This window comes from Eptesicus fuscus, chromosome 4, assembly GCF_027574615.1.
Source record: "Eptesicus fuscus isolate TK198812 chromosome 4, DD_ASM_mEF_20220401, whole genome shotgun sequence".
In the NCBI taxonomy this organism is placed as follows: Eukaryota; Metazoa; Chordata; class Mammalia; order Chiroptera; family Vespertilionidae; genus Eptesicus; species Eptesicus fuscus.
Window position 1 is genome coordinate 6,854,318 of NC_072476.1, and position 27,696 is coordinate 6,882,013.

Below are 27,696 nucleotides of genomic sequence, written 5' to 3' on the forward strand. Positions count from 1 at the left end.
ACAGCTTCTAAGATTCTACCAAATGTGAAAGAGCAGGTTTCTAGGATTCTAGATTCTAGGATTCTTTCGTCACTGCTTAAAGGCTTCTCCAGGCAAAGTCTGTGCCAAGCCCTGTGCTGGGTGCTGTGGAGCTCAGCCTGGTGGGGAAAACAGACTCGATAAACACTGCAGTGGGGGCACAGTAAGGGCATCCTGTGAACATGGCCAAGCAATAATTCATTTTGCACAGAGAGGACAAAGGAGTCAATGGCAAAGAGCAGACAGGGGACAGACGCAGATACTAGACAGACAAGCTTTATGGTCCCCTCAGCTAGATGACCTTGGGCAAGTCCTTCGACCTCTCTGAGCTTCAATCTTCTCATCTACAAAATGGGGCTACTATTCCTATTCCAAAGGGATTGCTGAAAGGCTTAGAAACAAGACACATGGAGGATCACAGCCTAAAGAGGGGCTCCAATGTTTATTATTTCTTTTCTTCTTTTAATATATTTTATTGATTTTTTACAGAGAGGAAAGGAGAGGGACAGAGAGCTAGAAACATCGATGAGAGAAACATCGACCAGCTGCCTCCTGCACACCCCCCACTGGGGATGTGCCCGCCACCAATGTACATGCCCTTGACCGGAATCGAACCTGGGACCTCTCAGTCCGCAGACCGACGCTCTATCCACTGAGCCAAACCGGTTTCGGCCAATGTTTATTATTTCTTACAAGAAGTGACTCTTGTGCCACCAACATGGCTCAGTGGTTGAGCATCGACCTATGAACTTGGAGGTCACAACTCAATTCCCGGTCAGGGCACATGCCCGGGTTGTGGGGCGTGAAGGAGGCAGCCAATCAATGATTCTTTCTCATCATTGATGTTTCTATCTCTCTCTCCCTTCCTCTCTGAAATCAATAAAAAATATATATTTTTTTTAATTGACAAATGCTGGAGGACAGGCAGGAACCCACCAAGCAGATCAGGAAGAAAAAAAAGCCAGACAGAGAGCAAGTATCTCATGTGCAGAGGTCCAGAGGCCAATATGGTGGAAGGTGCTGCTGAGGAGGTTGGCAAAGGCCTCCAGGCCAAGCCCTGGAGCTTGGACTTGATTCTGGGCACTGAGAGGCATAGCAGGTTTCTGAGCAGGTGGGGGACAGGATCATGGTGTGGGCTAGGAAGGTGCAGCCTTCTGGCCACAGGGCACAAAATGAGTTGAAGATTCTAAAAGGGGCATTGAAGATTCTAGAAGACCAATGAAGGGGCACAATAATTAACAGCCATGAGCCGAAACCGGTTTGGCTCAGTGGATACAGCGTCGGCCTGCGGACTGAAAGGTCCCGGGTTCGATTCCGGTCAGGGGCATGTACCTTGGTTTCGAGCACATCCTCGGTAGGGTGTGTGCAGGAGGCAGCTGATCAATGTTTCTCTCTCATCGATGTTTCTAGCTCTCTATCCTCTCTCTTCCTCTGTAAAAATCAATAAAAATATATTAAATAAATAAATAAATAATAAACAGCCATGAGCCAGGGAACATTGCCAGTTGGACCACAAATGCCACCCATGGTGACGGTGTTGGCACATAGTACAACACATATAAGGATGGGGAGCAGGGCCCTGCTACCCTTCTGGAAGCTCTTACATACAACATGCTGCAGGTAACCCAGCTTCATTCACCCCTTCACTCAGTAAATCTTCACTGAGCATCTACTGTGTACCAGCATTCTCTTAAGGCTCAGGACTCATGAAACTCACATTCTGATGAATTGAGATGAATGCCAAATAAATAAATAAATAAATGGAGGTGTAATACGTCAGGATCACATCACTAGAAGGAATGGTGCTTGTTACAGCCCAGCTGAAAGGGATACATGGAGTCCCAGTACCCAATGAGGAACGAGAGCCAGAATTCAAACCAGGAACTGCACGGCTTCAAGGCCACAGTCCGTCAGCTCCTGGAAGCTGCCTCTTGGAAGAGAGGCGCACCTTCCGGTTACTGGTATCCTCCCTTGAGCCATGAGACCCGTTTGTCATTATTGGTTCCATGAAGATTCATTGAGCACTTACTACAGGCCAGGACCTGTTCTGGGTGCTGTCGCTGTGACAGTGATGTGGACAGGCAGGATGTGCAGGCTGGGAAGACTGGTACTAAACAAGCACTCACAATGCTGTGAGAGCGACAGGCAAGTAGCAGGTGTTATGAACTGCTCTGGGAGGGATTCTAAACCTGGCCTCCCTGAGAGGGTGACATTTAACTTGAGACCTAAAGTCTCAAGAGTTTATCAGGCAAGAGTGAGGGGACAGATTTCCAGGTTGAGGGAGCAGCATGTGCAAAGACTGAACGGCAGCGAAGGAGCCTGGCACGTTTGAGGAACTGAGGCCAGCGTGGTTGGAACTGAGATGGAGGGAGAACAGGATGTGGTGCAAGACAAGGCTGGTGAGATCCACACGGCCAGACCAGCCGTGTGAAGAGCAAGCTAAGGATTCTGGGCACAGCGTGGGCTCCAACCCCCAGCTTTCACCTGCTCATCTGGGGCAAACCACCCAGAGTGACTCCCACCCGTGACTTTCCCTCCCGTCCAGAATCTTCTCAACTATCACAAGTGTCTCTTGTCATTGCGTCCCCAGAACCTCGGCTCCTGGGACCAAAGCCTGGCTCTCCCGGGAAGTTCTGACAAGGTTTCAGGAGCCACTGGGTAGCCCCGGTCATGTTGGAATGTTTACTAAGTGGATAAGCGCGTGTTGCCTCCATTTGACAGGTAAGGAAACTGAGGCTGAGAGATAAAGCGCACACAGCTATTCTCCTCCCTTTTTTTAATGCCTCATTTCCCCCAGTATGTGCAATGGGGAGCTACAAGGTCCTGGCTGTTAGGATTCTGATTCTAACATCCTCTGGCATGTGGGAGGGGATGCTGAGGTTCAGGGGGAGGTGGAGATTTCGGGGATTCTAAGCCTTGGCACTCCAGTAAACTGGATTCCTGGCCCGCGCTAGCTAGTGCAAGCCTGGAGTCGCGGGCACCACCCGTGAGCGCCTCCCTCTCCCGTCTGGTCTCCCGCGTCCTACCTTGCGGACCAGCTGGAGGATCGGTTCCTGGCGCCCCTCTCCATGGCCAAGGGACTGACACCGGAGGCCTTGAGGGTAGGGGTAGGGGTAGGGATGGGGGCGGGGCGGGAGAAGGGACACCAGGGACAGTCTGGGGCGACCTAACTCCCACCCGAGGGCAATGGGCTGGGGCAGGGGCGGTGTCGGGAGAAGGCGGGAAGCTGCAGGTCCCGCCCCAGAGGAGACTTCCTGGTCGGCGGATACCCCGGTGAGCCGCAGCCGCGGCGGCGGGGGACCCCGGCGCCATGGCGGGCACGCGGGACGCCATCCTGGAGGCGCTGGAGGAGCTGACCGCTGATGAGCTCAAGAAGTTCAAGCTGAAGCTGCTCTCCGTGCCCCTGCGCGACGGCTACGGGCGCATCCCGCGGGGGGCCCTGCTGCCCATGGACGCCGTGGACCTCGCCGACAAGCTGGTCAGCTACTACCTGGAGGCGTACGCCGCCGAGCTCACCGCCCAGGTGCTGCGCGACATGGGCATGCAGGAGACCTCGGAGCAGCTGCAGGCCCGCGGCCGGGCCCGGGGTGAGCCAGCCTCCATGTCCTCGTGGGCCCCTCGCCTAACCCAACCCCCGTTTGCCCCCCCGGGCTCTTTCGCTTTCTGTTCCTCCTACCCCCTAAGAAAGCTCTTCCTGGCCTCCCCACCCAAGGGCCCCTGACCCCGAGCGCCTGGAGACACCACAGGAAGGGAGAGGACCACTTAGGCCTCTGTTTCCTTACAGGCTCTGGAGCCATTACAGCAGGGATCAGTGCCTCTGCTCTCCAGCCGGCAGCCAGATCAGGTGAGGCTTCACGCCCAAACTCACCTGCCTGGGCACCTCATCAGCCTCACCACCGCGCCCTGCACAGCCTGTCTGTCACCAAAACACTTGCATTGGGAGAGAGCAAGGTTGGGCCAACCCTTCCCACCCACCTACCTGCCCACACACCTTGGGCGGAGCCTAGCTGGGGAGAGGCTGCCCACCTTGAGCCCCACCCCCTTCGGGTGCATTTAGAGCCATTCTGAAGCAAGCAGGGTTCTGCAGCAACACGCCCCAGTTCCCACCCTGGGTGCCAGCTCACCTGCTCTACCTCTCCTCCCCCCAGCCCCGCACTTTATGGAACGGCACCGGGAAGCCCTCATTAAGCGGGTCACAGACGTGAACGGCGTGCTGGATGCTCTGTACGAGAGGGTCCTGACGGAGGAGCAGTACCAGGCAGTGCGGGCAGAGGCCACCAATCCAGACAAGATGAGGAAGCTCTTCAGCTTCGCTCCAGCCTGGAACCTGACCTGCAAGGATCTGTTCCTTCAGGCCTTGAAGGACACCCAGCCCTACTTGGTGGACGACCTGGAAAAGAGCTGAGGCAGCAGCTGGAACTACCAGGGGTTGGACGTGCAGAATGAGTGATTTTTTAAATAAAAAGTCAGCTTGTACTTGTGTGGGTTTTCCTGCTTCCAGCCTGGCCGCACATGCAGAGCTCAGCTACACAGCTAAACGCTGCGGAGGCTCAGGTGCCGCTCACTGCCTTTCAAGGGTTGGGCAGCAGGCTCCCCAAACTGTCACCCTGCCTGCCTGTCACCAAGGCGAATATTCCTTCATTCGCCATTCAGTGGCTCCTCCGGTGCTATCCGAGAGGGTCCGCCCTGGAGACTCCAGCTAGCCCTGCAGTGTGTTATAGGGGCGTGCACAAAGGGTCTGGACTGCGGGAGCAGGTGTGGCAGAGGCATTGAACCTAGGCACTCTGCTAGCTGGCAGAGCTTCTCTTTTGCCTCTTCCATGGGAGAGAGTACTTGTACAATTAGAGCAATTTTCAGGGGGAGACAGTAGCATCTAAACATGGAAGACCACAAGCGACCAATTAAATCCTAGGGTTCCTTCTGGCACTGACAGCAGCAGGCTAAATGACTCCCTGCCACCCCCTGGAGGAGGGGATATAGGTTACACTAAGCCCAGAAAACATGCTAATCACAAAAGCAAAACTTTATGAATTCTAATAGATATTTCTTCTTGTGGTGGAATTAAAGGAAATAGAAGTACATACAGTTGACCCTTGAACATGGGGGTTAGGGGTGCTGGCCTCCTACGAAGTCTAAAATCCCCACATAAAACTCGTCAGCCCTCACAAAAACCAAATAGACTCACAGTCTGCCAGCTGCCAGAGGGGCGGGGAACTGCGGGGCTGAGGGAAAAAGTGAAGAGATTAAGCCCCCCCAAAAAATACAAAAAAGCACATCAGCCCTGGCCCGTTTGGCTCCAGTTCAAGTGTCGGCCCTCGGACCAAAGGGTCTTGGGTTCAATTCCGGTCAAGGGCAGGTATCTTGGTTGCAGGTTCCCTCCCTGCCCCTGGTTGGGGCACATACAAGAGGCAACCAGTCAATGCTTCTCTCTCTCTGTCTCTCCTCCTCCTCCCTCCCTCCCTTTCACTCTCTAAAAAAAAAAAAGTAATCAACCCTGACCAGTTTGGCTCAGTGGATAGAGCATCGGCCTGCAGGCTGAAGGGTTCCAGGTTCTATTCCAGTCAAGGGCATGTACCTTGGTTATGGGCACATTCCCAGTAGGGGGTGTGCAGGAAGCTGTTGATCAATGTTTCACTCTATCCCTCTCCCTTCCTCTTTGTAAAAAAATCAATAAAATATATATATTTTTAAAATCAGTGGAAAAAACATCCTGGGGTGAGGATTAAAAAAACAAACAAAAATCTGACACAGAAAACAGTATGGTGATAACCACAGGGTATGAGGGGGTAGAGGAGGGTCAAGGGGGATGAATGGTGATGGAAAAAGATTTGATTTGGGCTGGTAAACACACAATCCTATCTAATAAAAAGGGAATATGCTAATTGACCATCACTCCATCACAAAGATGGCTGCACCCACAGCTGAAGCCAAGTTCCCCTAAGAAGCCTTAATGAGCAATCAGCAGGGACCTGAGGCTACACCCACCCCTCCGCCCCCATAGGGCTTGACAGGGAACCTCAGGCCGAGACCCCCCGCCCAGTGGGCCTTGCTGGGGGACCTCAAGGTGCGCTTCCTATCCTAGTGCTGGGCTAGGGAACCTCAGGCTGCTCCCCCTGCCCCAGGGCCAGGCTGGGGGACCTCAGGCCGCGCCCCCCAACAGGTGGGGCTTGACAGGGGACTTCAGGTAGCACCCCCCGCCCCAGCACCAGACCAGGGGACCTGAGGCTACGCCCCCCTGCCTGGCTGGGCTTGACAGGGGACCTCAGGCCGTACCCTCCACCCAGCGGGGCTTGACAGGGGACCTCAAGGTGCACCCCCAGTGCTGGGTTGGGGGAACACAGACCGTGCCCCCTACCCCAGCACCAGGCGGGGAACCTCAGGCTGCACCCCCCACCAGGTGGGGCTTGACAGGGGACCTCAGGCCATGCCCCCCGCCCTGGCATCAGGCTGGAGGGTCTCAGGCTGCGCCTCCTGCCTTGGCACCAGGCCGGGGGACCTCAGGCCACGCCCCCCACCCAGTGGGGCTTGACAGGGGATCTCAGGCCATGTCCCCCACCTGACGGGGCTTGACGGTGGACCTCATGGCATGCCCCCCATCCTGGCGCCAGGTCAGGGGACCTGAGGGTACGCCCCCTGCCCGGTGGGGCTTGACAAGGGTGGGACTGGCCGGGTCTGAATCTAGCCCAATGGTGTGGGTGGGGGGGGGCGGGTCTGGGTCTCACGCGATTTTGAGGCACATGTGGGTGGGTGGGGACTTGACTCTGGGTCCCCCTTTTGATGTGCACAAATTTTGTGCACCGAAAATTCCTGCAGTAGGGTTTCCTGCTGCACTCTACCCCGCCACGCCTCCGCTCCACCTTCTCCGCCAGCCCGCCCCGCTCTCCTTCCTTCTCCCCCGGCCCCGCCTCGGCTCCTCCCTTCTCCCCCAGGCTTGCTTGCTTCTCCACAGCTTTGCTCCCTTCAGCATCTCTTGGCTTCTAAGCTGTCTTGATATGCAAATTAGCCACCATCTTTGTTGGGGTAATTTGCATACTCGTCCTGATTGGCTGGTGGGCGTGGCTTTGGCTGGTGGGCATGGTTTGGGCGTAGCGAAGGTGCGGTCAATTTGCATATTTGTCTATTGTTAGGTAGGATTAACCAACTAGTGACCCAGTGCATGGATTTGTGCACATTGAAAGGGAATTAGAAGGTGGCCAGTGGGGTAGAACTGGGCAAGACTGGTCAGACACACCCTGGAGCCAACCTCCCGTGGTCCCTCCCCAGCATCTGTGGAATGAGCAGGGATCTCTCCAGCAGGTGGGGGGTCCCTTACCTGGCCTGCAGGGATTGGGCCAAAACTGGCTCTCTGACATTCCCTAAGGGGTCTTGAAGTGTGAGAGAGCACTCTGCAAAGTTGCTATCATAGTACAGGGTGTACAGGGTGTGGAACACAAATGCAAGTGTGCAGTAAACCAGATTCAGGGCCGACAGTCCCCCAGCAACAAACCCACAGCTGAAGGTGGAATCATGTGGCCCCGTGAGGAATCGGGTTCCCTCCTCTCTGGTTTCGGGGTACATCACCCGAGAACCACCACTGCCGAGTCACTGCAGCTCAGCAGCTCCTGTGTTGAGCGTCTGCCCCCTGGTGGTCAGTGTGCGTCATAGCAACAGGTCAGACAGGTGGCGGGACAATGAGCATATTAGCCTTTCATATAGATAAATGTCACCCAATAAATGCAATGAAAAGGTTAAAAAAAAAGTCAGCCCTCCACATACAGATATTCCAAAGCATGGAGTCCACCCTTGTACAACTTGCATTTGAACTGTGCAGGTCATCTGAAAAAACTCCACTTATTAACTGGACCTGCACAGTTCAAACCCATGTTGTTCAAGGGCCAACTATCTCTCTTCAGAAAAAGCACTTAACGAGCCTTTCCAGAGCCTGTTAGGGAACCAGGGTCCTAGGACGACAACCTGCATACACTTTGCACCAAAATTATTTCTAGTCATAGAGCAGTGAAGTGCTGGGGTAACCAGTATGCAAAACAGGAGACACTAAGGAGGAGCCTTGGGAGTTAATCAAACAGGGATCCAGGTATGAGAGTATAAGGTGATTGGTTCTGTGCCACTCAAAATGATACACTAACCCACAATGAACAAAGCTACAAGATTTCATTTCTATACCCTCACCTAGATGACACAAATGCAGTGTTTATTCTCCACACACACTCCTTTAGGGATGTATGTAGGATCTCACTGAGTCTGTGCAACATTTCCCTATTCTGACCTGGGTCACCAGAGCAATAGGAAAAACAAGTGGTTAGCTATAGGAGGAATCTACCAAGAAGGGACAATGTGGCCTGTCAAAAGGGATAGCTAATGCTACCTAGGACTCCAGAAAACGTAAGCTTCCCAAAAGGTGGGAATCAGCCCCAACACCTCAGAACCCCATGCCCTAGTCCTTTCTTTGGCCAGCTACCCATAAAATGCTGATCCACCCTTAACCCTCTTCTCGAGCCTTATTCAATCCGAGATATGTTCAATCACATGTTCTATAAGGACCTTACCATTTCCAAGAGTGAATCTGTCTTCCTTTTACCGACCCTGTACTAGGTGTACCAGTTAATAATAGCAGATTTTGTAATAAAACACACGATAATTTCAAGAGAAACATCAAAAGTGCTTTATTCAAAGTAATGTCCATCGCTAGCTACACATTTCCCCATCTTTTAGGTAATTTGTTCATACCATCCCAATAGAATTCTTATTTTGAGGCAAACCATTCAGAGACCCAATTTTCCACTTCTTCGTACGTTTTGAAGTGCTGCTCAGAAAATGCCTGTGCCATTGATTGGGACAACTGGTAATATGAAGGAGCAAGATCTGGTGAATACGGCGGGTGGGTTAATACTTCCTAGGCGAGATCTTTTAACGTGTCTTTAACTGGTTTTGAAGTGTGTGATGGTGTGTCATCATGAAGCAAAATTATTTTGCCGTGTCTTCTGGCACATTCTGGTTGTTTCACAATCAAAGCATGGTTCAAATTGATTATTTGTTGTCGGTAGCGATCAGTATTAACGGTTTCACCTGGTTTTAGAAGTTCATAATACACCACACACCTTCCTGATCCCACCAAATGCAGAGCATCGTCTTCTTTCCAAAGCGATTAGACCTTGCAGTGGATATTGATGGTTGACCTGGATCAACCCATGATTTTGTGCATTTGGGAGTCTCAAAATAAATCCATTTTTCATTGCCAGTCACAATTCGATCCAAAATAGACTTTCTTCCATGCCATTGAAGCAACATTTTACTGATGACTTTTCCGTTTTCCACTTGTCTTTCATTCAGTTGACATGGCACCCATTTTCCTTCCTTTAAAATCTTTCCCATTGCTTGTAAGCGATCGGAAATTGTTTGCTGAGCAACGTTTAATCTTTCTGCATGTTGTTTTTCAGTTTGACAGGCATCTTCATCCAATAATGCTTGTAATTGTTGGTCTTCAAACTTTTTCGGTTGACCTGGACTTTGTCTTTCACATCAAAATCATCACTTTTAAAGCATTTAAGCCAGCGTTCACAAGTATCTTGAGATGGAACATGTTCACCATAAGCTTCCCTAAGTACTCAGCAGCACTTTTCTTCAAAATAATGAATTAAAACTTCCCGCAAATGTTCTTTTTCTGGCACAAAATTCAACATTTTTAAGTGTAAAAATATCTATGATGTTAACACCTTCAGCAAATTTGACATACGAAGTTTTGAAGCTTGTTGTCAAAACAAAATAGCATACATATCAGATTGCATATATATCAACATCCATCTACTGAAAAATAATCCGCAACATTAACCGGTACATGTGGCAACAGCAGCAGCCTAACCAGAAATCCTATCATGCTCCATAAAGCCTAGATTTAGTCAGTCTTGCAATTGCCTTGCTTTCAACTTCACTGGTCCCACCTGGTTTATGCCTCATGCCTTACCTGTTTCTAATCTATCACTTTCAAGGGCCTGAGTGATCAAAACTGATCATGGAAATGGACTCTCAATTTTAACATTAGGATACCTAAACTCTCATTCCAGCCCAGCCTGTAAGAACCTACCCAACCTCTCCCATCTTCCTCTCCACCTACCCCATGGTCCAGCATCCCTATTTGTTCACACCCTGTGCCCTAGCACATGCTTCTGAACATCCTGAAATCTACCTGTCCTAGTGTGCCCATAGGTGTTGGATGCCTTCCTCTGGGCCCCAGGGCATTTCCTATAGGATCTCTGTGTAAAGCAAACCATATTGTCATGGTATATTTTCACACAGGACTGTAATGAGACTGAGCCCCATAAAAAGACATCTTCCGCAACAAGGTGGCTCAGTTGATTGGAGTATCATCCCATACACCAAAAAGGTTGTGGGTTCAATTCCCGGTCAGGACACATACCTAGGTTGCAGGCTGGATCCCCGGCTGGGGCGTACAGAGTACGGGAGGCAGCTGATCAATGTTTCTCACATCAATGGCTCTCTCCCTTCCATGCTCTTAAAAAACACATATTATGTGATTTAAAAAAAAAAAAATCTTCCCAACCTCTGTGCAAGTGCCTTGCATATAAAAAATAATCGATGAATGACAGCTACTGTGTACCCCTAGTGTCTAACAGTATATATTTTTTAAACTTCACAGAAACCTTACGATTCTCATGAGATGGGGCCATAGCTAACACTTCCTTGTACAAGACAGAGGCTACAAAAACCAGTGCAGGCCTGAGAAAAAAAGAGAAACTAAGTTTAAAATCTTTCTTGGGCCCTGACCGGTTTGGCTTAGTGGATAGAGCATCGGCCTGCAGACTGAAGGGTCCCAGGTTCAATTCCAATCAAGGGCATGTACCTTGGTTGCGGGCACATCCCCAGTGGGGGGTGTGCAGGAGGCAGCTGATCAATGAATCTCTCTCATCGATGTTTCTAAGTCTCTATCTCTCCCTTCCTCTGTAAAAAATCAATAAAATACATTTTTTAAAAATTTTTTTCTTGGGAGCTTCCCTTTTCCTTTTTTGGGGGGGGTTGAGGGGGGGCGAGGATGGACACAGCAGAACTGAGTTCTACCAGTCTTTAAACACAGCATTGAACCACATCCAGCACGGCCACGGGTGAACCTGAGGGGGGGCGGTGAAGTATTAAAGAAAACAGAATACAGTTGGGACCAGGTGGATCACTGGGCCTGGATGAGGAAACAGTGACCCTGCCTGTAAGCAGGATCTTTATTTTAGTCAGATCACACAAAGCAAAACAAGGGCACGATGTTTGCAATGTTCTTGCAAGTTTCAGATCTGCTTCTTTCCTGTTGTTGCCATTCTCTGAACTCTATCAAGCCTTGTTTTGTCAGCACTCACTGCACACCCCTGCAGCCCACATCCCTTAGCTACCTAGGACTGCAGTGTTTGACTATAATGTCAAGCTTACAACCATAGCCTTTTGGCTATAATTGTGCTGGGAGAGCTTTGCCCTCCAAGCTGGGACTTGTATGTGGCTTTGCCACAAGTCGGTCCGAGGCTTGAATCTGTCCGAACACTAGCCACTCTCCACACAGCACCACATAGTGGTGAAGGACACAAAATCCACAGCCAAAGGATCCAGATTCAAATCCCTGCTCCACCTCTCACAGTTGAGACTCATGGCCAGTTTGTGCTTCAACATCCTCACCTATAAGCAGGGAAACTAGGGCTTAATTCATCATTTACACCAACTGACCCAAAGCAAGTACATTAATTTTAGCAATTATCTCTGAGATGTATGTCTCTAGCTCCCCAATGGTTTAGAATATGATCTGAAATAATCTAATTTTTTGCTCACATCTTTAAGCATCACATAACTGGGGGAAAAAGCAGAAAAGATAGCTTTGGCTGGCCTATGCTAATTAGGAAAAAACTCACATGCAGATCCCACCCTCCCTACCTTTTCCTTAACTCCTAGGTAGCATTGTTTGTTAAAAGTTTTGTACAGCCTGGCCTGGGTGGCTCAGTGGTTGAGCATTGACCTATGAACCAGGTCAAGGTACAATTCCTGGTCAGGGCCCATGTCCGGGTTGCAGGCTCGATCCCCAGTGTGGGGCGTGCAAGAGGCAGCCAATCAATGATTCTCTCTTCATTGATGTTTCTCTCTCCCTCTCCCTTCCTCTCTGAAATCAATAAAAAAATATATTTAAGAAGTCCTGTACAATCAAGCTCCCCGTCACAGGAAAGGTGGAGGGAATTAGCAGAAAAGGAGTCTCTGCAGAACTTGAATGCGTGGCTTTAAGTACGCTACTGAATCAGCAGCAGCAGCACCAGAGCTTGCACCCGACCTGGACCTACATACTGAATTAGAACCCAAATGCCAACAAAATTGTCCAGCGGTTCACACGCGTCTTCAACTTAGACACACAGCTGCCTAGAGGATTCGGCCCTGCCATCTCAGACTGGAGTCAGGTTTGCAGAGGCCTTCCCACACAGGGATTTGCCTTTCTACTGGAGGAGACAGTACACAGGATGGGCCAGCTTTCCTTCAAAATCTAAGGGGGTGGGGCAGGTAAAAAAGCCTAGATCTAACAGAGCGCCCCCACCCTAAAGAGGCTGCAAAGCTCTAAGGACACTACACTGAACAGCTACAGGGAATCCAGGCAACTGAGCAACACTGCCAGCCTGAAGTGTGTGCGGTAGTGGGTGGAAAAGCTGGACTCCAGCTCCCTTCAAGGATTTATTTTCCCACTGCACCACACTCACCACCCCCAACCTTGGAATTCCCCCACATAAAGCCGCCTAAATTTGGTCCCCTATTAGAGCACAAGGAATCCCCAACCTTCAAGCCAACAGTCCAAGTTCCTTCCCTGTCTCCAGTTCCCACACTGGTGGCTCTCAACTATTCTTCGCTAAAGAAGCCCTTTCTCTAGCACCAAGGCTAAAGCCACATTACAACCCAAGGAGCTGAGAGCACTATCCATCAGCAAATTCCTGCTCACGAGGAACACACTTTTCCTGCCTGTTCCTGGCCTCGAACAATGAGTATTTTATTTTTTATTTCAGAGAGGAAAGGAGAGGGAGATAGAAACATCAATGATGAATCACTGGTTGGCTGCCTCCTGCACTCCCCACACTGAGGACTGAGCCTGCAAGCCAACCACACAACACTGGGCATGTGCCCTGACCAGGAATCGAACAATGAGCTCCCGGTTGATAGGTCAATGCTCAGCCACTGAGAATGCCAATCGGGCAAACAATAGGAATTTTAGATTCAAAATGGTCTCCAAAAGCCCCTCTAAAACCATAGCATTGACAGTCCAACAATTTCTACAAGCCCTAAAGCCAAACCTCCTGGCAAGATCCACTGGACAGTTCCTCAGTTTTTATATGCCAACACCAAGAACAATTTTTGTGGAAACTGTCAAATTATTTCCGAAAAGTTAAAAATTAAAGGTTTTCTACATATTGAGGGCCCGAAAGTAAAGAGAGCCTGATTTCTGTAAAGACTGGGGAGGAATGGCTGCAGATGAGACCCCACCGAATTTAGCCTCGTTCCCATGCATGGCAGTATAGGAAGTGAGGTCACAGCCCATGGTGGATCATTAAGAGACAGAGACCAAGTAGGAGCAAACATACCTGGATGAAGTAGAGTCTCATAGGGGCTGGACCCTACACCTTAACTCCTGGTTAGTCTACCCATCAACGACTTAACCTCAGCCCTATATTCAAATCAATAAAACCTGGCTGGGCCTGGGAGCATCAACCTATGAACCAGGAGGTTAAGATCCAATCACATGTCTGGGTTACAGGCTCAATCCCCAGTGGGGGCATGCAAGAGGCAGCCTATCAATGATTTTCTCTTATCATTGATGTTTCTCTCCCTTCTTCTCTGAAATCAGTATTAAAAAAAAAAAAAATTGGCCAGGCCCAGCATGTGATAGAAAGCTAAAAAGACTAAACTAAATCAAAGGGGACAAGCAGACCTATAGTATACCTCTTCCCACCCACAACCTTTATTCAGCCTGTCCCAATACCAATCCTAATTCAAAAAAGCCAAGCAATTCAATAGATTTAATTAAAGTAATAATTAAAAGAAAAGTCAGGCACATAGTGCTTTAAGATTTTTTCAATAATAATGAACTGGCAGCAGAACCAGCTCCTCAAAACCAACATTTTCTGCTATTTTTGTCTACATCCATCCTAGAAAGGTCCTCACAATGGATCTACCCACTAATCTGATGCCTTTTATGTAAGAGCTAGCCAATATCACTGAAGCCCATTAAAGGACATTAAGAACTTAATACCAACAGTCCCACTCAGTATTCAGGTTTCACAAAGATCTTCAACCTTTACCCCTAGGAGCAGGGACCAAGAAACCACAGCCCCAGAACCCTACTCGGTGAGGCAGAAACAAACTTCTGAGACCCAGATCAGGCCACTCAAACCCATCATTTGAGAGATCAAACAGCCTGGCCACACCAAGGAGAGAACTGCTATAATCTTGGCTCTAAATCCAAGGGCTTCTCACATGGACCAAGTCCAATTAGCCAATTCAGATCATTGCCTGGGAGCTCAGCCACTCACCCTACTCTTGGTTTTTGAGCACCCCCACCCAGTAGGGAGGGTAAAGCCAGAGCTTCTGCCTGGTCAGGGGAGACCTCACGATGAACCAATCAACTCTTTAGAAAACAGACAGCAAAGAGCATTTTTGACCATTTCAACAGAGGAAAGCACTTTTTCACCAGGGCTCCCAGGCACCTTTTTGCTGCTGGCTCTAATTTTCAGTTCTATATAACTAAAATGCACGCTCAACGATTGATTGCAGGTACAGCCAAGTTTTCTCAATTTGAGAATTGGGGGGAAAGTGGGGTCTCTGAGGGTCAGGAAAGGCATTCAAGTTTGAGGGGCATTGTTCTGAGATTTAGAACTCATTGGTCCCACACTTTCCCCATCTCCACCACCACGTTGAAAGGGAGGACCTACCACCCACAATCACTAAAGCTCATACAAGCCTAATATCTCATAATAGCAATGACCTCAGCCTTCTGGGTACAGGCAGGATGTGAGAGCCAGGTAGACCACTGCCTCCCTACATCTATCCAAGCCCCATCTTTAGGAAAACTAGAGGTGCACCTTGAAATGTAATGCCTCTAAACTTCCTTTCCCAACTAACCTTTCCCCTTATTACCATCTCTTCATCGTAAACAGAATAAAACAGGGCAGAGGAAACTTATTGTGCTTAGCAGTTATCTTGCAGAAAGCTTGCAGCCTTGAGCTCAGCATAGCCTAGATAATCACTAGACATCTGGCGCTGGGAGAAACCAAGGATGGACCGGACCCTTATATCAGCAGAACTGTTTGCAGCCAGCAGCTATCTATATATACCTATAGACTAGTATATAATAGCCTAAGTGACTGAAGGACCAGTCGCCATGATGCACACTGACCACCAGGGGGCAGACACTCAACACAGGAGCTGCCCCCTGGTGGTCAGTGCATTCCCACAGCCAACCTCCAGAGGTCCCCTCCCCACCCCACCTCAGCAGGACAGCCCAATCGCCAGCCAGGCTGAGGGACCCCACCCATGCACAAATTCATGCACTTGTCCTCTAGAGTAAGTTAATAAAAACCTGCCTCCCCCTTCAGTCACTGCTGATTCCTTTTTTGGACTCAGCCCACCTGCACCCAGGTGCCTGAAATAAGTTCCTTTGATACATTATGGCCTCAAGTCATAGGTGCATGACCCTGGCCCACTCTCAACCTTCCACAAACCTCTTCCCTCAAATTTAGAATCCTCTCACATAAAAAAGGTCTAAGCAAATGAACATTTGAGTTTGTTCCCTTCAGAAAAATGGCTTCAGACTGAAAATGAAGTCAGAACACTAGGGCTCAATCATTCTGATTCTGTCATATGCCCCATATACTTTTTCTGTCTATAGTGAGGCCACACAAACCCCTGCAGTGAGGTGCTCAGTTACTCTCCTTTGTACAAAAGACCTGATTGCACCACCTCCCATGGTGGTCAAATTTGAATACTGCCCCTAAAGGCAATTCTGATTTGAGCCCCACATTTTAAAAAGTGTAAAAAGACCCAAGAGTCCTTAAAGAGGGTAAGGCTGCTGTAAACAGTAAATGCACTAAGACCAGCATGTAAATAAATGTGCTAAGAGTTGTTCACAGAGTTGGGCATATTTGGGGCAAACACTCATGACATCACATATTCATTTACCCCATTCATACACCCAACTTTGTGATGCGTTTAATCTCTATTTTTAAGGAGACCACTTGACTTTTTCTCCCCAGGACCAAGTATCAAACACTTTATTCCAGTTCCTGCTGGGCAGGATTATCTGAGAGAGGAAAACACCCCACATTCCTGACCTGGACATCAATCCTCTGAAAAGGGGGTAGAGATAGAAAATTTAACTAAAACGATGGTTTTTAATGGGAACCAGACATATGGTTACAATTACATAGTCCGACACAAAAACCCATGGGTGGGTCAGGAGTTGGAAAGTTACAAAACAACGAGGGTCACACTGGGTATAGAAGAAAAGCTGTTCCAGAACTTCAGGAGGCAGGCTAATATGGCCTCTCCCTGCGATCCTGTCTGTGGTCACCCCTGCAAAAAAGAGTATCCATTAAGGTCCGAGTTACCAACCTCTCATCCCACCCCCAAAATCCTAGCCCAAGAAATCTAAGTATTGAGTATACAGATTAGTTTCCAGAGATAACTTTCATCCCCTCCTTCCTTCATTCCTTCCCCCTATGGTCACAATCTCAGTTTAACAATCTAACCCTCAAAATGAAACAACTTTCTCAACAAAACCTTGCAATCCCGCCCTAGCTGGTTTGGCTCGGTGGATAGAGCGTATGCCTGCAGACTGAAGGGTCCCAGATTTGATTCCAGTCAAGGGCACATGTCTGCATTACAAGGCTCAATCCCCAGTAGGGGGCGTGTAAGAGGCAGCCGATCAATGATTCTCTCATCATTGATGTTTCTCTCTCTCTCCCTCTCCCTTCCTCTCTGAAATCAATAAAATATGTATTTTAAAAAAAACTTGCAACCCCATGACCTGTTCAATTACTTTTATTTCAATTTAGTCTTACCTGGAGTCCATCTTGCCAGGGCCAAAGCCACCTCTGTCCCCACCACCCCGGCCCCCTCGGAAGCCCCCACGGTCCCCGCCTCGGCCTCGGTAGCCGCCCCGATCATAGCCTCCTCTGCCTCCACGACGATCATCTCCATAGCTACCCCCTAGGACAAAAGAAATATGATATATCATATCCCAAAATCAACCCCTACACCTTCCCTCTAACCTCTGCTTAAAATTAAGGGCTTTTTAAAAAATTAAATATTATCAAAAGTATTACATATGCCTCCCTTTTCTCCCCCACAGATCCCTTCTAGCCCACCCCTAACCCCCCAAAAATTAAGGGCTTTTTGATGCCAAATTCTTATTACCAGCTCTGCCTTTTCCTTACCCATATGAGAGCCTCCTGGTCCCCCTCCTGGGCCATCTGGTTTAGGGGCCTTACACTGGTTGCATTCATTCCTCCAAGAGAAGTTCATGTTCTCGCATGTACTGAGGAAAAGTAAAAATTAACTTGTAGGGGTGGAGAGTAGGGCAAGACCTAGAATTAGAAATAGACTCAGACTCCAGTGACCTTACAGAGAGAAAATTGAGCCCTCAGGCCTCAAGAAAGGTAAGAAGGCTTGCTTCTCAAAGACAGGAACAAAAACTGCAAATTAGTGAACCCAGTCCAATACCTTTCCCACTACAGTTACCTTACCTAGGAGGTAAGCTCTTGGCCACGTCTGTCTCTATCACTGCAGCCTTGACTTTACTAGTTTGGAAAACACACAACTCTACCATAACATCAAAGGGCACACATGTAAGACTGAGAAAAAAGTTTCACTCACGGATTAGGACACTTCCAGTCCCCAGCTCGCTGCTGTCCTCCACCGCCACCACCTCCACTTGGGAATCCTCCTCGGCCACCGCCACCACTGCCACCACCTCCATAGCCTCCACGGCCCATGGGTCCTAGTGTAGATACAAATATGGGTCCAGCCCCTTTCCATGGTTAGTTAACCTAACCTTCTTTTCTACGAAAGCCCTCACAATGCTCCCCCCTCTTCCCATCACCTCTTTACACTAACATCAGGAAATAGCTCCTCACCTCCTCGCCCTCGGCCTCCACGACCATTGCCACCACCTCGATTGAAATCTGCACGCCGAGTAGCAAATGAGACCTTGATAGGATTCCCAGAGAATTCTTTACCTAAAGAAATAAAAAAGGTATAAAAAGGAGGCTTTTGCCTGACTGGTGTGGCTAAATGGTTGAGCTTCAAACCAATGAACCAGGTCACAGTTCGATTCCCCAGGCAGTACACATGCCGGGTTGTGGGCTTGATCCCAAAAGGGGGTGTGCAGGAAGCAGCCAATCAATGATTTTCTCTATCACTCTCCCTTCCTCTCTGTAAAATCAATAAAAACATATCCCAAAAAAAAAGGGGGAGGCTTTTTATTATGACCCAAGGGTCTAAAACAAGCATGTCTAAAACAGATGCCTCATTTGACATGCTTGGAAAAGAACACTAGATACAATCAACAAGGTAAGACTCTGCCTTCCTGAAAAGGTTTATAATCTAGAGATATAAGCAAAAATAAAGACTACTTGAAGTAGCACATAGAGCAAATGTTGAAAGACTCAAAGAAACCCTCAAAATGTAGTCAGTTTCCCAAGGCTTGATTGCCCGGATCTCCCCACCTGACACCAGCCTCCTCATACATACCATCAAACCAGTCAATAGCTGCTTTAGCAGAAGGTGGGTCATCAAATGATACCGTTGCCTCTCCCTTCAGCTTGCCCGTTTCCCTGTCTGTGTACAGATTAATCATGGGTTGTCCTGTTTTCTTATTTGTCTGAAAAAGGCAACATAACATTAGGCTTACAGGACATAATAGTTCTACCCACCTTCTAACTTCCTCCTCCAGAACCTGAGGTTGATCGTAACCACACATCAGCTCCTCTCTTCCCAGTTACTAGTTCCCATCTCACATGTAATTTGAATGAAAATCAATGGCTCCCATGGTCTCTCACATCATATCCTATATAATAAAAGCCTAATATGTATGCTAAGTGTCTGAATGGACAACCAATCAAAGCATAATATGCTAATGATATGCTAAGGCTGCTCAACCGCTTGGAATGACATGCACTGACCACCAGGGGGCAGATGCTCTGACTGGTAGGTTATCTTGCTGCTGGGATCTAGCTAATCGGGACTGAGCAAGACCAGCCGGACACGCCCTGGAGCCCTCCTGCAGTCCCTCCCCAGCTGGCCAACCTCCCTCGTCTCTCCCCGGCCCCGACATGTACCGGTGGGGTCCCTCAATCTGGCCTGTACCCTCTTGCAATTCGGGATCCCTTGGGGGATGTCGGAGAGCCGGTTTCGGATCGATACCACAGGCCAGGCTGAGGGATCCCACTGGTGCACGAATTCATGCACTGGGCCTCTAGTTAAAAAGATAAAACTAATGGTTGTACCTTACAAATTCAAAAGTCTAGGATAGTCCTTTTATCAATTGTCTTTGTGTTATTTCTTTTAGAAAATAGCAACAGCAAATGCTCCTTCCTCATCAAATTAAGTTTATAACCATTAAGACATTTATTTTTACTAATGTGTGAAATCCAAAAGTCTGAAACAGATAGAAAGCACCCACCCTGCTCCACAAGTACCTTAATAATACCAATCTGCTTGAAATAATCAGCCACAGACTCAATTGTAACATTCTCGCCCAGTCCTTGCACGAAGATAGTGTTGTTGTCTGAGTTATCCTGTTCTGTTTGTGTAATGCAGAAGAAAACATGAATTAGAAAACAAGCAAAGCTAAAATAAGTCAGTGACTCTTCACCTAATACCTGATACTAAACTTTCAAAGGAAAAAATTCTAAAATAACCAATATAATTTGGTTTACAACAGACAAACAAAAAACACACAAAACACATCTCTATTTTTTATTTGAATGTCTATATGGTACCCATTTCACAAATTTAAAATTAGTTCTACAACTATCCTTTCACACGTTAATACCAATTACAGAAACCAGGGCTCAAATTAACTGCCAAAGATCACACAATTAAGTACACCAGTGTTTTGTAAAACTCTTAATTGAAGACCTCAAGGTAAGAAACCTATTTGATACTAAAATCCAGTACAAGCATCATCAAAACAAAGATACACTAAATGCTTCCCTGTATGAGTCTTTTGTGTTCACTAATTTGGTCATGATTCACATCTTAAAAACCTATACTTTAAACCAGCAGTTCTGGTGCATGGACCATACAGATGTATCAGCCCTCTTGAGACTTGTTAGAAATGCCAATCTACTAAACTGCTGGTGGAGTACACTACATCAGTTATTTCTGATACATGTTTGTTTATAAATCACTAACTACAGCTACACCTAAACTCCCTCCTTCCCTTTCCTTTTTCCTTCTCTACCCCTGCTCTTTCTCAAAAAACATCCAGAAAAGGTCCCATGTTAGCCACCTGTGGACTCACCAGAGTCATGACGAGATCCTTGGTCCCGAGGGCCTTAAGTAACATGGGGGGGAAAGAAAAAAACAAGGAAAGAGGAGTCGTTAGTCAACAGGTAAAGACTGACAAGGCAAAAACTTAAAACCAAATCCAAACTCGCAAAGTATCAGTTAAGTGCTCACAGTCTCACTCCAAACCCCAGAGAAAATCCTAGGCATGGCTGGGGAAGACGACACAGGCCCCTTTTCTTAAGATCTGTATGTAACTTGAGTCCCCACAGGGACAACTCCGCACTTCAGAAAATGCTGCCTCCCCCAGCTCAGGCTGGGAAATGTCCTCAGCACAGATTGGGGGGAGGTGGGGGGCCAAAAGGGAAACTCATTGAACTTAACAAACCAACTCATAACTTGGCCCTGTTCTCTCACCCCCGAGAGAAACGGGCTCACCACCAGCAATGTGATATGCATCCATCCAGTTTCTCCATACTTTTAACACCAAAGACACTTATCCCTTGTGGAACAATTTTTAATTTCTTCTTTAGAAACCATTCTTAAAACCATGTTGTTTCCCCAAAACCACATATGAAAATTTAAAAAATTAAAAACATATATAATAGCTTTATTTCCATAATGCAGCCTATTTTTTTCCAGAGACCACCTTTGACCAAAGTTTCTCTGAATTCACCATATATACACACTGTACCCACATTCAATGACACCAAAATCATGAACCCGGGCCTTTGGTTTTAAATGGTGAGACAAATCAAGAAACCTTTTGTTAACCAAACCAGAAAAGTTCCAGCTTACTGGCAGACTTCTCAAATTTGCCATTTTTCATGAATTCAGTTTGTGCTGTTATTTCCCATGAGCCACACATGCTCCCAACCTTTCTTGTGGTCCACACCTTCCTTTCCGCAGCTAGTTTCTATTTGCCCATCTGAGTTGTTTAAATACATATATGTAGAATTGAATTGACACCATTCAGTATTTAATATATAAATACTGTATATACCAACTTCACCATTCTCAGGGCAGTATTTCACATCCCTCTTCCAGAATTAAAACACTTAGAGGTTGTTACACTTTTACACATACACATACAAATACATACATACACACACACACACACACACACACACACACCCTGAACACAATTATCAAAAAGGACCCTAGAGCCAAGTTTGTTCGTGTTCCAGCACACTCTCCAGTTTTTCATAATGCCATGGTCATAAGTACCAGGTGTGGCAACACTCATTAAACACCTATTGACCGGAGTCAAACCAATTTGGTGAAAGACGACTGCTGAGTCTTACCCCTGCCTGCATCGTTAGCACACATCTGGCAGCAGGTGGCATTCTACCCCACCCCTTTCTGGAGGTGGTTCTGGACACTTCAAAACCTTTGACACTTAAAACACGCTAAGACATCTGGCAAATGAACAATCAGACAAAGCATTGCTGGGAGAGTTGGGAATTTTGGAAACTCTGTTCACTTACCACCAAATTTATTGAAGCCACCACGATCACTTCCGCTGGAGAAGACAAGTTAGAAGAAAGGACATGAAGCTTCCAACAGCTACAAACGGGCGTTTTTTTGTGTGTGTTTTTGTTTTAGTATTCCCCAAACAAGGGTATTGTGTTTTGGGAAAAAGATACAAGTGGCTACTAAAATACATTCCTCTTCCTGACCACCCCTTGTCTGACCTTTGAGCATGTCACACACATGTGTGCAAATTTCTTAGACACAGTTTTTTTTAAGAATTTTGCTTTAAAAGGTTATATATCTATTTCCTCTGGAAAAAAAATGACCCATTTTCCTTGGTTGGTCTTCCGACGTAGCAGATGTTTTTTCCTCTTGTTGCACGCAAGTGGTTGACAACCCAATAGTTGGTTTAAAAACCCTACCCCCAATTTACCCAGAAGACATTTCACACCAGGCTGGGGTAGCCCTGAACACATTTTTGTGGTTTTTGCTTTGAAAGCAGCAAGCAGACCCAACCCCATTCCATAAAAAGTCAAAACCAAAGGCAATTTCCCCTTAAAGCGAGACAAACTTAGCTAACTAAACCCTATCCTAACTACTGAGCCGTTTTTTATTTCCCCCAACCACCGGGGTCACCCCTTCTACACTGCGAGAAGAGCGGAGTATTTTGCAATGTCACCTTTCATACCTGTGGCACATAAAATGCAGAGCAAGTTAACAGTCACATAACAGTTGTTTTTTCTTTTTAAAGTTTTGCATTAAACACACGCACACAATAGTTTTCCTCATTTCTGTACGGTTTTTGAGATTGCCCCCACCCACCCTCTGAATACTTACCATATATAAACTTTCACTTTAAAACCCTACTTTAAAAAAAAAAAAGAGTAACACACTGATGACATCCCTCCCCTTTTCAAGGGAGACAAGAGTATGGTCCTTCTAATAATATTTACCAACAGATTTGACGCATGCTTAACATCAAATCGAAGGTTTTACTTCAAATCAACTACAGCGGGAAGGGAAGGTCCAGTTGGACAGGTAACCAGGGGGAGGGGGACAGTGGAGCAAATATGTGGGATACAACTGTCCAGTGTGTTTTGTCCAAATGGCCTGCACATTTCAATAGCCCCACAAAGCAAGTCAGAAACAAAATCATCGCTGTCAGTCAAATTACTGCAAATAAAGCTCGTGGATTCAAATGACTACAGAATATGGGAAGAGTAGTCAAATCCTGGAAGCTGAAGTCAGATTCACCGTTAACAACTCCCTTAAAGGACACATGGGAACACAAGTAACAAGTTTCCCTATTACCAGGAGTGGGATCATCGGTTTCCCTTGCAGAGAAAGAAGCCTTTACTTCCATGTTTCCTGCCTAGGATATCAATGACTCCAATCCATACACACCCATATGTTTTTTCTTTTCCTTTGGAAATGTGTCAATACTCAGGTGTGGGTTCAGGCTCCCAAGCTCTCACAAAAATGGGATGGAGGAATAAACAGTCTATGCCCCCCTATATCAAAGCCATGACAAATCCCTGTAAGACTAACCATGCTCTAAGGTACTGAATTCATGCAAACCCACCACACCCCCCCAGTGATGTTACTCCCTGGCTCACAAGACACCTACCCCATGCCGCCTCTGCCTCCACGGCCACCTCCACGACCTCTGGGTTCATAGCCACCACAGCTGCGGTTGTAACCACCGCCACCGCCCCGGCCTCGTCCCCCACGGTCCTGCTGGCCTCCCCCGTAGCCACCGCCACCACCACCACTTTGGTCCTGATTGCCATAACCGCCGCCACCACTCATGGAGGACTGATCTTGGCCATAGTTACCTGTCAGAAAGAAAAGATACCTTAAGAGGGAAAAAACACACTGTGAAATGACATAAAACAGTTCAACCAACCAGGGAATAAGTGACTAGAAATAAAGAGACAGCCCGGCCGGTGTAGCTCAGTGGTTGAGCATCAACCTATGAACCAGGAGGTCACAGTTCCATTCCCGCTCAGGGCACATGCCCAGGTTGTGGGATCAATACCCAGTTGAGGGTGTGAGGAAGCAGCCGATCAATGATTCTCTCATTGATGTTTCTCTCTTTCTCCCTCTCCCTCCTTCTCTGTAATCAATAAAAACATACTTAAAAAAAGAGACAGTCAGGAAATAAGAAATCAAGACTTTTAAGAACCCTTTCAGGGCAAGGACCAGGCAGAATATCAATCTTTATAGAAAACAGATATGAGACAAAACTGAAGACACCTTCTCACCTCCTCCACCCCCTCCGCCACCTCCACTGCTACTGTTGTACTGGTTCTGCTGTCCATAGCCCTGAGGAGGATTATAGGAGCTTTGCTGCTGTCCATAGCTAGGCTGCTGTCCACCATAGCCAGACTGCTGACCATAGCCCCCACTCGGGGGCTGCCCATAGTTGCTGCTCTGAGAACTGCTACCGTAACTAAAAAAAAGGAAAAAGACAGAATTATAATGCCAACATGTCCACTACTTCCTTTCCCTTTTGGTACATCCCCATTCTCTAAATCCAACAAAGACACTCTCCCCATTACTCCTATTGGGGTCACATCATTCCTTATCAATTCAACACTCTCCACAACTTCTTACCTTCCCGAGGTGCTGCTAGGAGCTGGCTGCTGGCCATAGCCAGGGTAGGACTGCTGCCCATAAGATGACTGAGAACTCTGGCCACCACCATAGCCACCGGTTGAGCCATATCCCTGGGGAGCTGACTGGGTGCCATAGCCTGCTACAAGGAAAAGAGAAAGGAAGTCACACAAGCTAAGAGGAAAAAGAAAAGGCAAAGAATGATGGGGAAAAACCTTACATATTACCTAATGCTACCTTATTTAAAAAGTCAGCCTCTTAGAAGCTACTTAGAAATTGTGCAAATTATAGTCAAAGATGTTACCCTTCTCTTCTACCTTAAGGCTAATGTTCCAACTTCTAGCAACTTCAGAGTTCCAATCTCATCCCACCCATCCCCAAGCCAGTCTCCAGGACTACCACTAACCACAGCCCGATACCCCTTTTCATTAACATCATTTCAACCTGCTCATGTGTTTGCACTACAACCCATATTATTTATACTTCAGGGAAAATTCCACCTCTCACTGTAGCATATGACATTTAATAGTCTAACTTCAAACATCTTCAAGGCAAATCACTTTCTCCCTATAAGTATTAAAAGCCTAAAACTTTCTCCCCTTTAGTGACTACTTCCCCCCCACATTTCACTTTCATGCTGAGGTGAAATAGGGAAAAGTGCAGTATAAATAGAAAGTAAAAAAAGAAAACAAAACAGAATTACAAACCAGTAAGCATTTTTGTTTGAAAGGACTCAGACTCCAGAGTCTGAAGGGTTGGATAAGGGAAAAGAAACACGGGACAGTTTCAGCATTTCAGCACTGCTTAGGGGTTAAGAAAAGCAACATTCAGAACGAGTAGGAAGAGGCGGGTGACCCACTTAAAAGGACTCACTGTTCTGGGTCTGCCCGTAAGAACCGTAGGTGCTCTGGCCATAGCCTGAAGTGTCCCCAGACTGGCTGTAGCCACCGTAACTCTGCTGTCCATAGGGCTGGTTGCTCTGCTGGGAATAACCCTGCCCAGGCTGGGTGGGGTAGGCCCCATAGCTGGAGAAGGGCGTGGGGAAGGAAAAAAAAAAAAAAATCAGCAATCAGGAAAACGGCAACTCCTGCCCTCTGCAAACTTTGGAAGCCCAGAAATGACACTCACCTTTGGGTTGCTTGCTGGGTATAGTCTGCAAAAGAAAAATACAATTACATCACTTTCAGCCATCCCTAAGAAAGTAGAACACAATAAAGAAAAAGCAAATTTCTAGAGATCTTTTTGGATGGAAATACCGAGAGTTTTGGTGGACAGCCACAATTTTCCACAAATTCAACTGGCCTCAGGAACCGCACAAATCTACACACATCTCCTTTCCATGCCCACTCCAGGAGGAAGGTATCACCAAGAGTTAAGCTGAAGTCGGGGCTGTGTAAGTGGGGTGGGTTTTAATTACAGCTGGAAGCAGGCGGCACCAGTGTTCGGGATGTGGCCACTCTCTCAACCAAAGAACTAAAAGAACAAGCATGTCTCCAAAGAGGCCATCCACCCTTCGCACAATTTGGAGACTAGCAAGTGGACTTTTAATGCAAAGACAGGTGACCAAGAGAACTCTGACCCCACATGACAGAGACCATCACCAAGTGCTCGCCTCGGGAGACAAGTCCATTGGTACTCAAGTGCCCAGCCCCGTGGCTCCAACTGAATCCGCTTTCTCATCGCCCTGCCTGCCCCGCAGCTGAGGGGGGATCGGGGAACCAAAAGTAGTGAAAGCGCTTTTAAGACGCCGGTATGAAGGCGCACCGGCCGGACCAACTCCTCTCCTCCGCACAGTACACGAGGCGCTTCCCCCGCAGGAAAGGGCACAAGAACCGGGAGAGGGTGTGGCCTAGCCTGGGGCGGTCGCTCCTTTCCGTTCCCACCCCAGAAAGAGGGAATTTGGGCGGGAACACGCTCGGACCCGGTCCCCAGGTCCGTAGGACGACCCTCAGGAACCACCACCACCCGCCAGCCGTTAGGCGGGCACGCGGCCCGGGATCCCGAACCTCGGCCCCGCGCCGCGTGGCAACCCAAGAGGGAGTGGGGTGGTCCCGCCCCTTCCCGAGGGACCCGTGGGAGGGTGGGGGGGACCGAGGTCCATGCGGGACGGGCACCGCGCAGTCTTTAGCCGAGAGGGTCTCGCGACAAAAAGGGCCAAAAAGAGGCGGGAGGGGGCTTCGCGCCGCGAAATGGGGGGGAGGGGCCGGCAGAGCGCGTGCGCGCACCGAGTGCCCGGATGCAGCACTGCGACAAAGCGGCCCGAGCGCAGGGCTGGGAAGCGGGGGGAAGAGGGGCTACAGGGGCCGAGCATTTCCATCCGTATCTCACATTTCATGTCACCAAGAATCGTGCCTCCCAACCCTCACCTCAAGGAACAGGACTGCGAATGGAAGACCTCCCGCCCCGCGCAAGGCATCGGAGCAGAGAAACAAGATGGCGACCTCGGCTTCCCCCTCCACCCTTCTATGCTGCTTCCCGCCACAGAGGTACCAGATCCTACACGGGATCACCGCCCCGGTCCCACCGAAAAACATAAGCCGAGCTGGGAGGAAACGAGCCCGGCTCGGCGCGCCGCCACCGCCTCGCGCTCTTACATACCGTTTGAGGCCATGTCGGCGCACGCGCACACAGGCCGACACGCCACAAAACTCCCACACCACACAGCGCCGACGCCTCGAGGACTGAGCGCCCCGCCGCCTGCGTCGAGGTTTATGTATGCCTCCCGCCTACGTACCGCGGAGGAATGTACCAAATGCGGAAAGCCAAGGGGGTGGTAAGGCCGCACTCCTAACACTCTTCAGAAAGTATAGAGGGCCGAGCAGGCAGAAGGGAAGCATATTAACTAAGAACCTAAGAATCTTCAAATAATATATATAATCATGTTTTTTCTAACAAAGAACTCCGATTCGCTCTGGAGGATAGCCCACGATTTCCTTCACCCCTAACAAGGCATAATGGTATAGTCTAATTACCCTCGGGGGCGGGGCGAGGGGCCAGGGCTTCTGTGGACTGAACTGTAGTCAAAGCGAGAGTCGCCGGGCGGAACCGAAATTCCTTCGGCGGGCG

At 48.2% G+C, this 27,696-nt stretch overlaps 2 protein-coding genes across 4 annotated transcripts; one reads left to right on the plus strand and one right to left on the minus strand.

Moving 5' to 3' along the window:
- The first annotated feature begins 3,173 nt into the window (after positions 1–3,173).
- Positions 3,174–4,494, plus strand: PYCARD (PYD and CARD domain containing). The gene is made up of 3 exons (XM_008152781.3): positions 3,174–3,605; positions 3,803–3,862; positions 4,167–4,494. The coding sequence occupies exons 1-3, from the start codon at positions 3,329–3,331 to the stop codon at positions 4,421–4,423; spliced, it is 594 nt and encodes a 197-aa protein (XP_008151003.2). The 5' UTR covers positions 3,174–3,328; the 3' UTR covers positions 4,424–4,494.
- An 11,910-nt stretch (positions 4,495–16,404) lies between these two features.
- Positions 16,405–27,331, minus strand: FUS (FUS RNA binding protein). Of its 3 annotated transcripts, none has more exons than XM_028127452.2 (15): positions 27,229–27,331; positions 25,759–25,783; positions 25,504–25,655; positions 24,631–24,769; positions 24,279–24,466; positions 23,642–23,849; positions 22,029–22,063; positions 20,558–20,590; positions 19,731–19,834; positions 18,784–18,913; positions 18,168–18,269; positions 17,908–18,031; positions 17,469–17,569; positions 17,094–17,241; positions 16,405–16,605 (listed from the first exon to the last, which is right to left on the minus strand). In XM_028127452.2, the coding sequence occupies exons 1-15, from the start codon at positions 27,239–27,241 to the stop codon at positions 16,566–16,568; spliced, it is 1,542 nt and encodes a 513-aa protein (XP_027983253.2). In that variant the 5' UTR covers positions 27,242–27,331; the 3' UTR covers positions 16,405–16,565. The 3 variants fall into 3 exon arrangements, with proteins under 3 accessions (XP_027983253.2, XP_008151005.2, XP_054570431.1); XM_008152783.3 differs by having other exon boundaries at positions 24,631–24,772; XM_054714456.1 differs by lacking the exons at positions 22,029–22,063; positions 23,642–23,849 and having other exon boundaries at positions 24,631–24,772.
- Between the last annotated feature and the right edge of the window lie 365 nt (positions 27,332–27,696).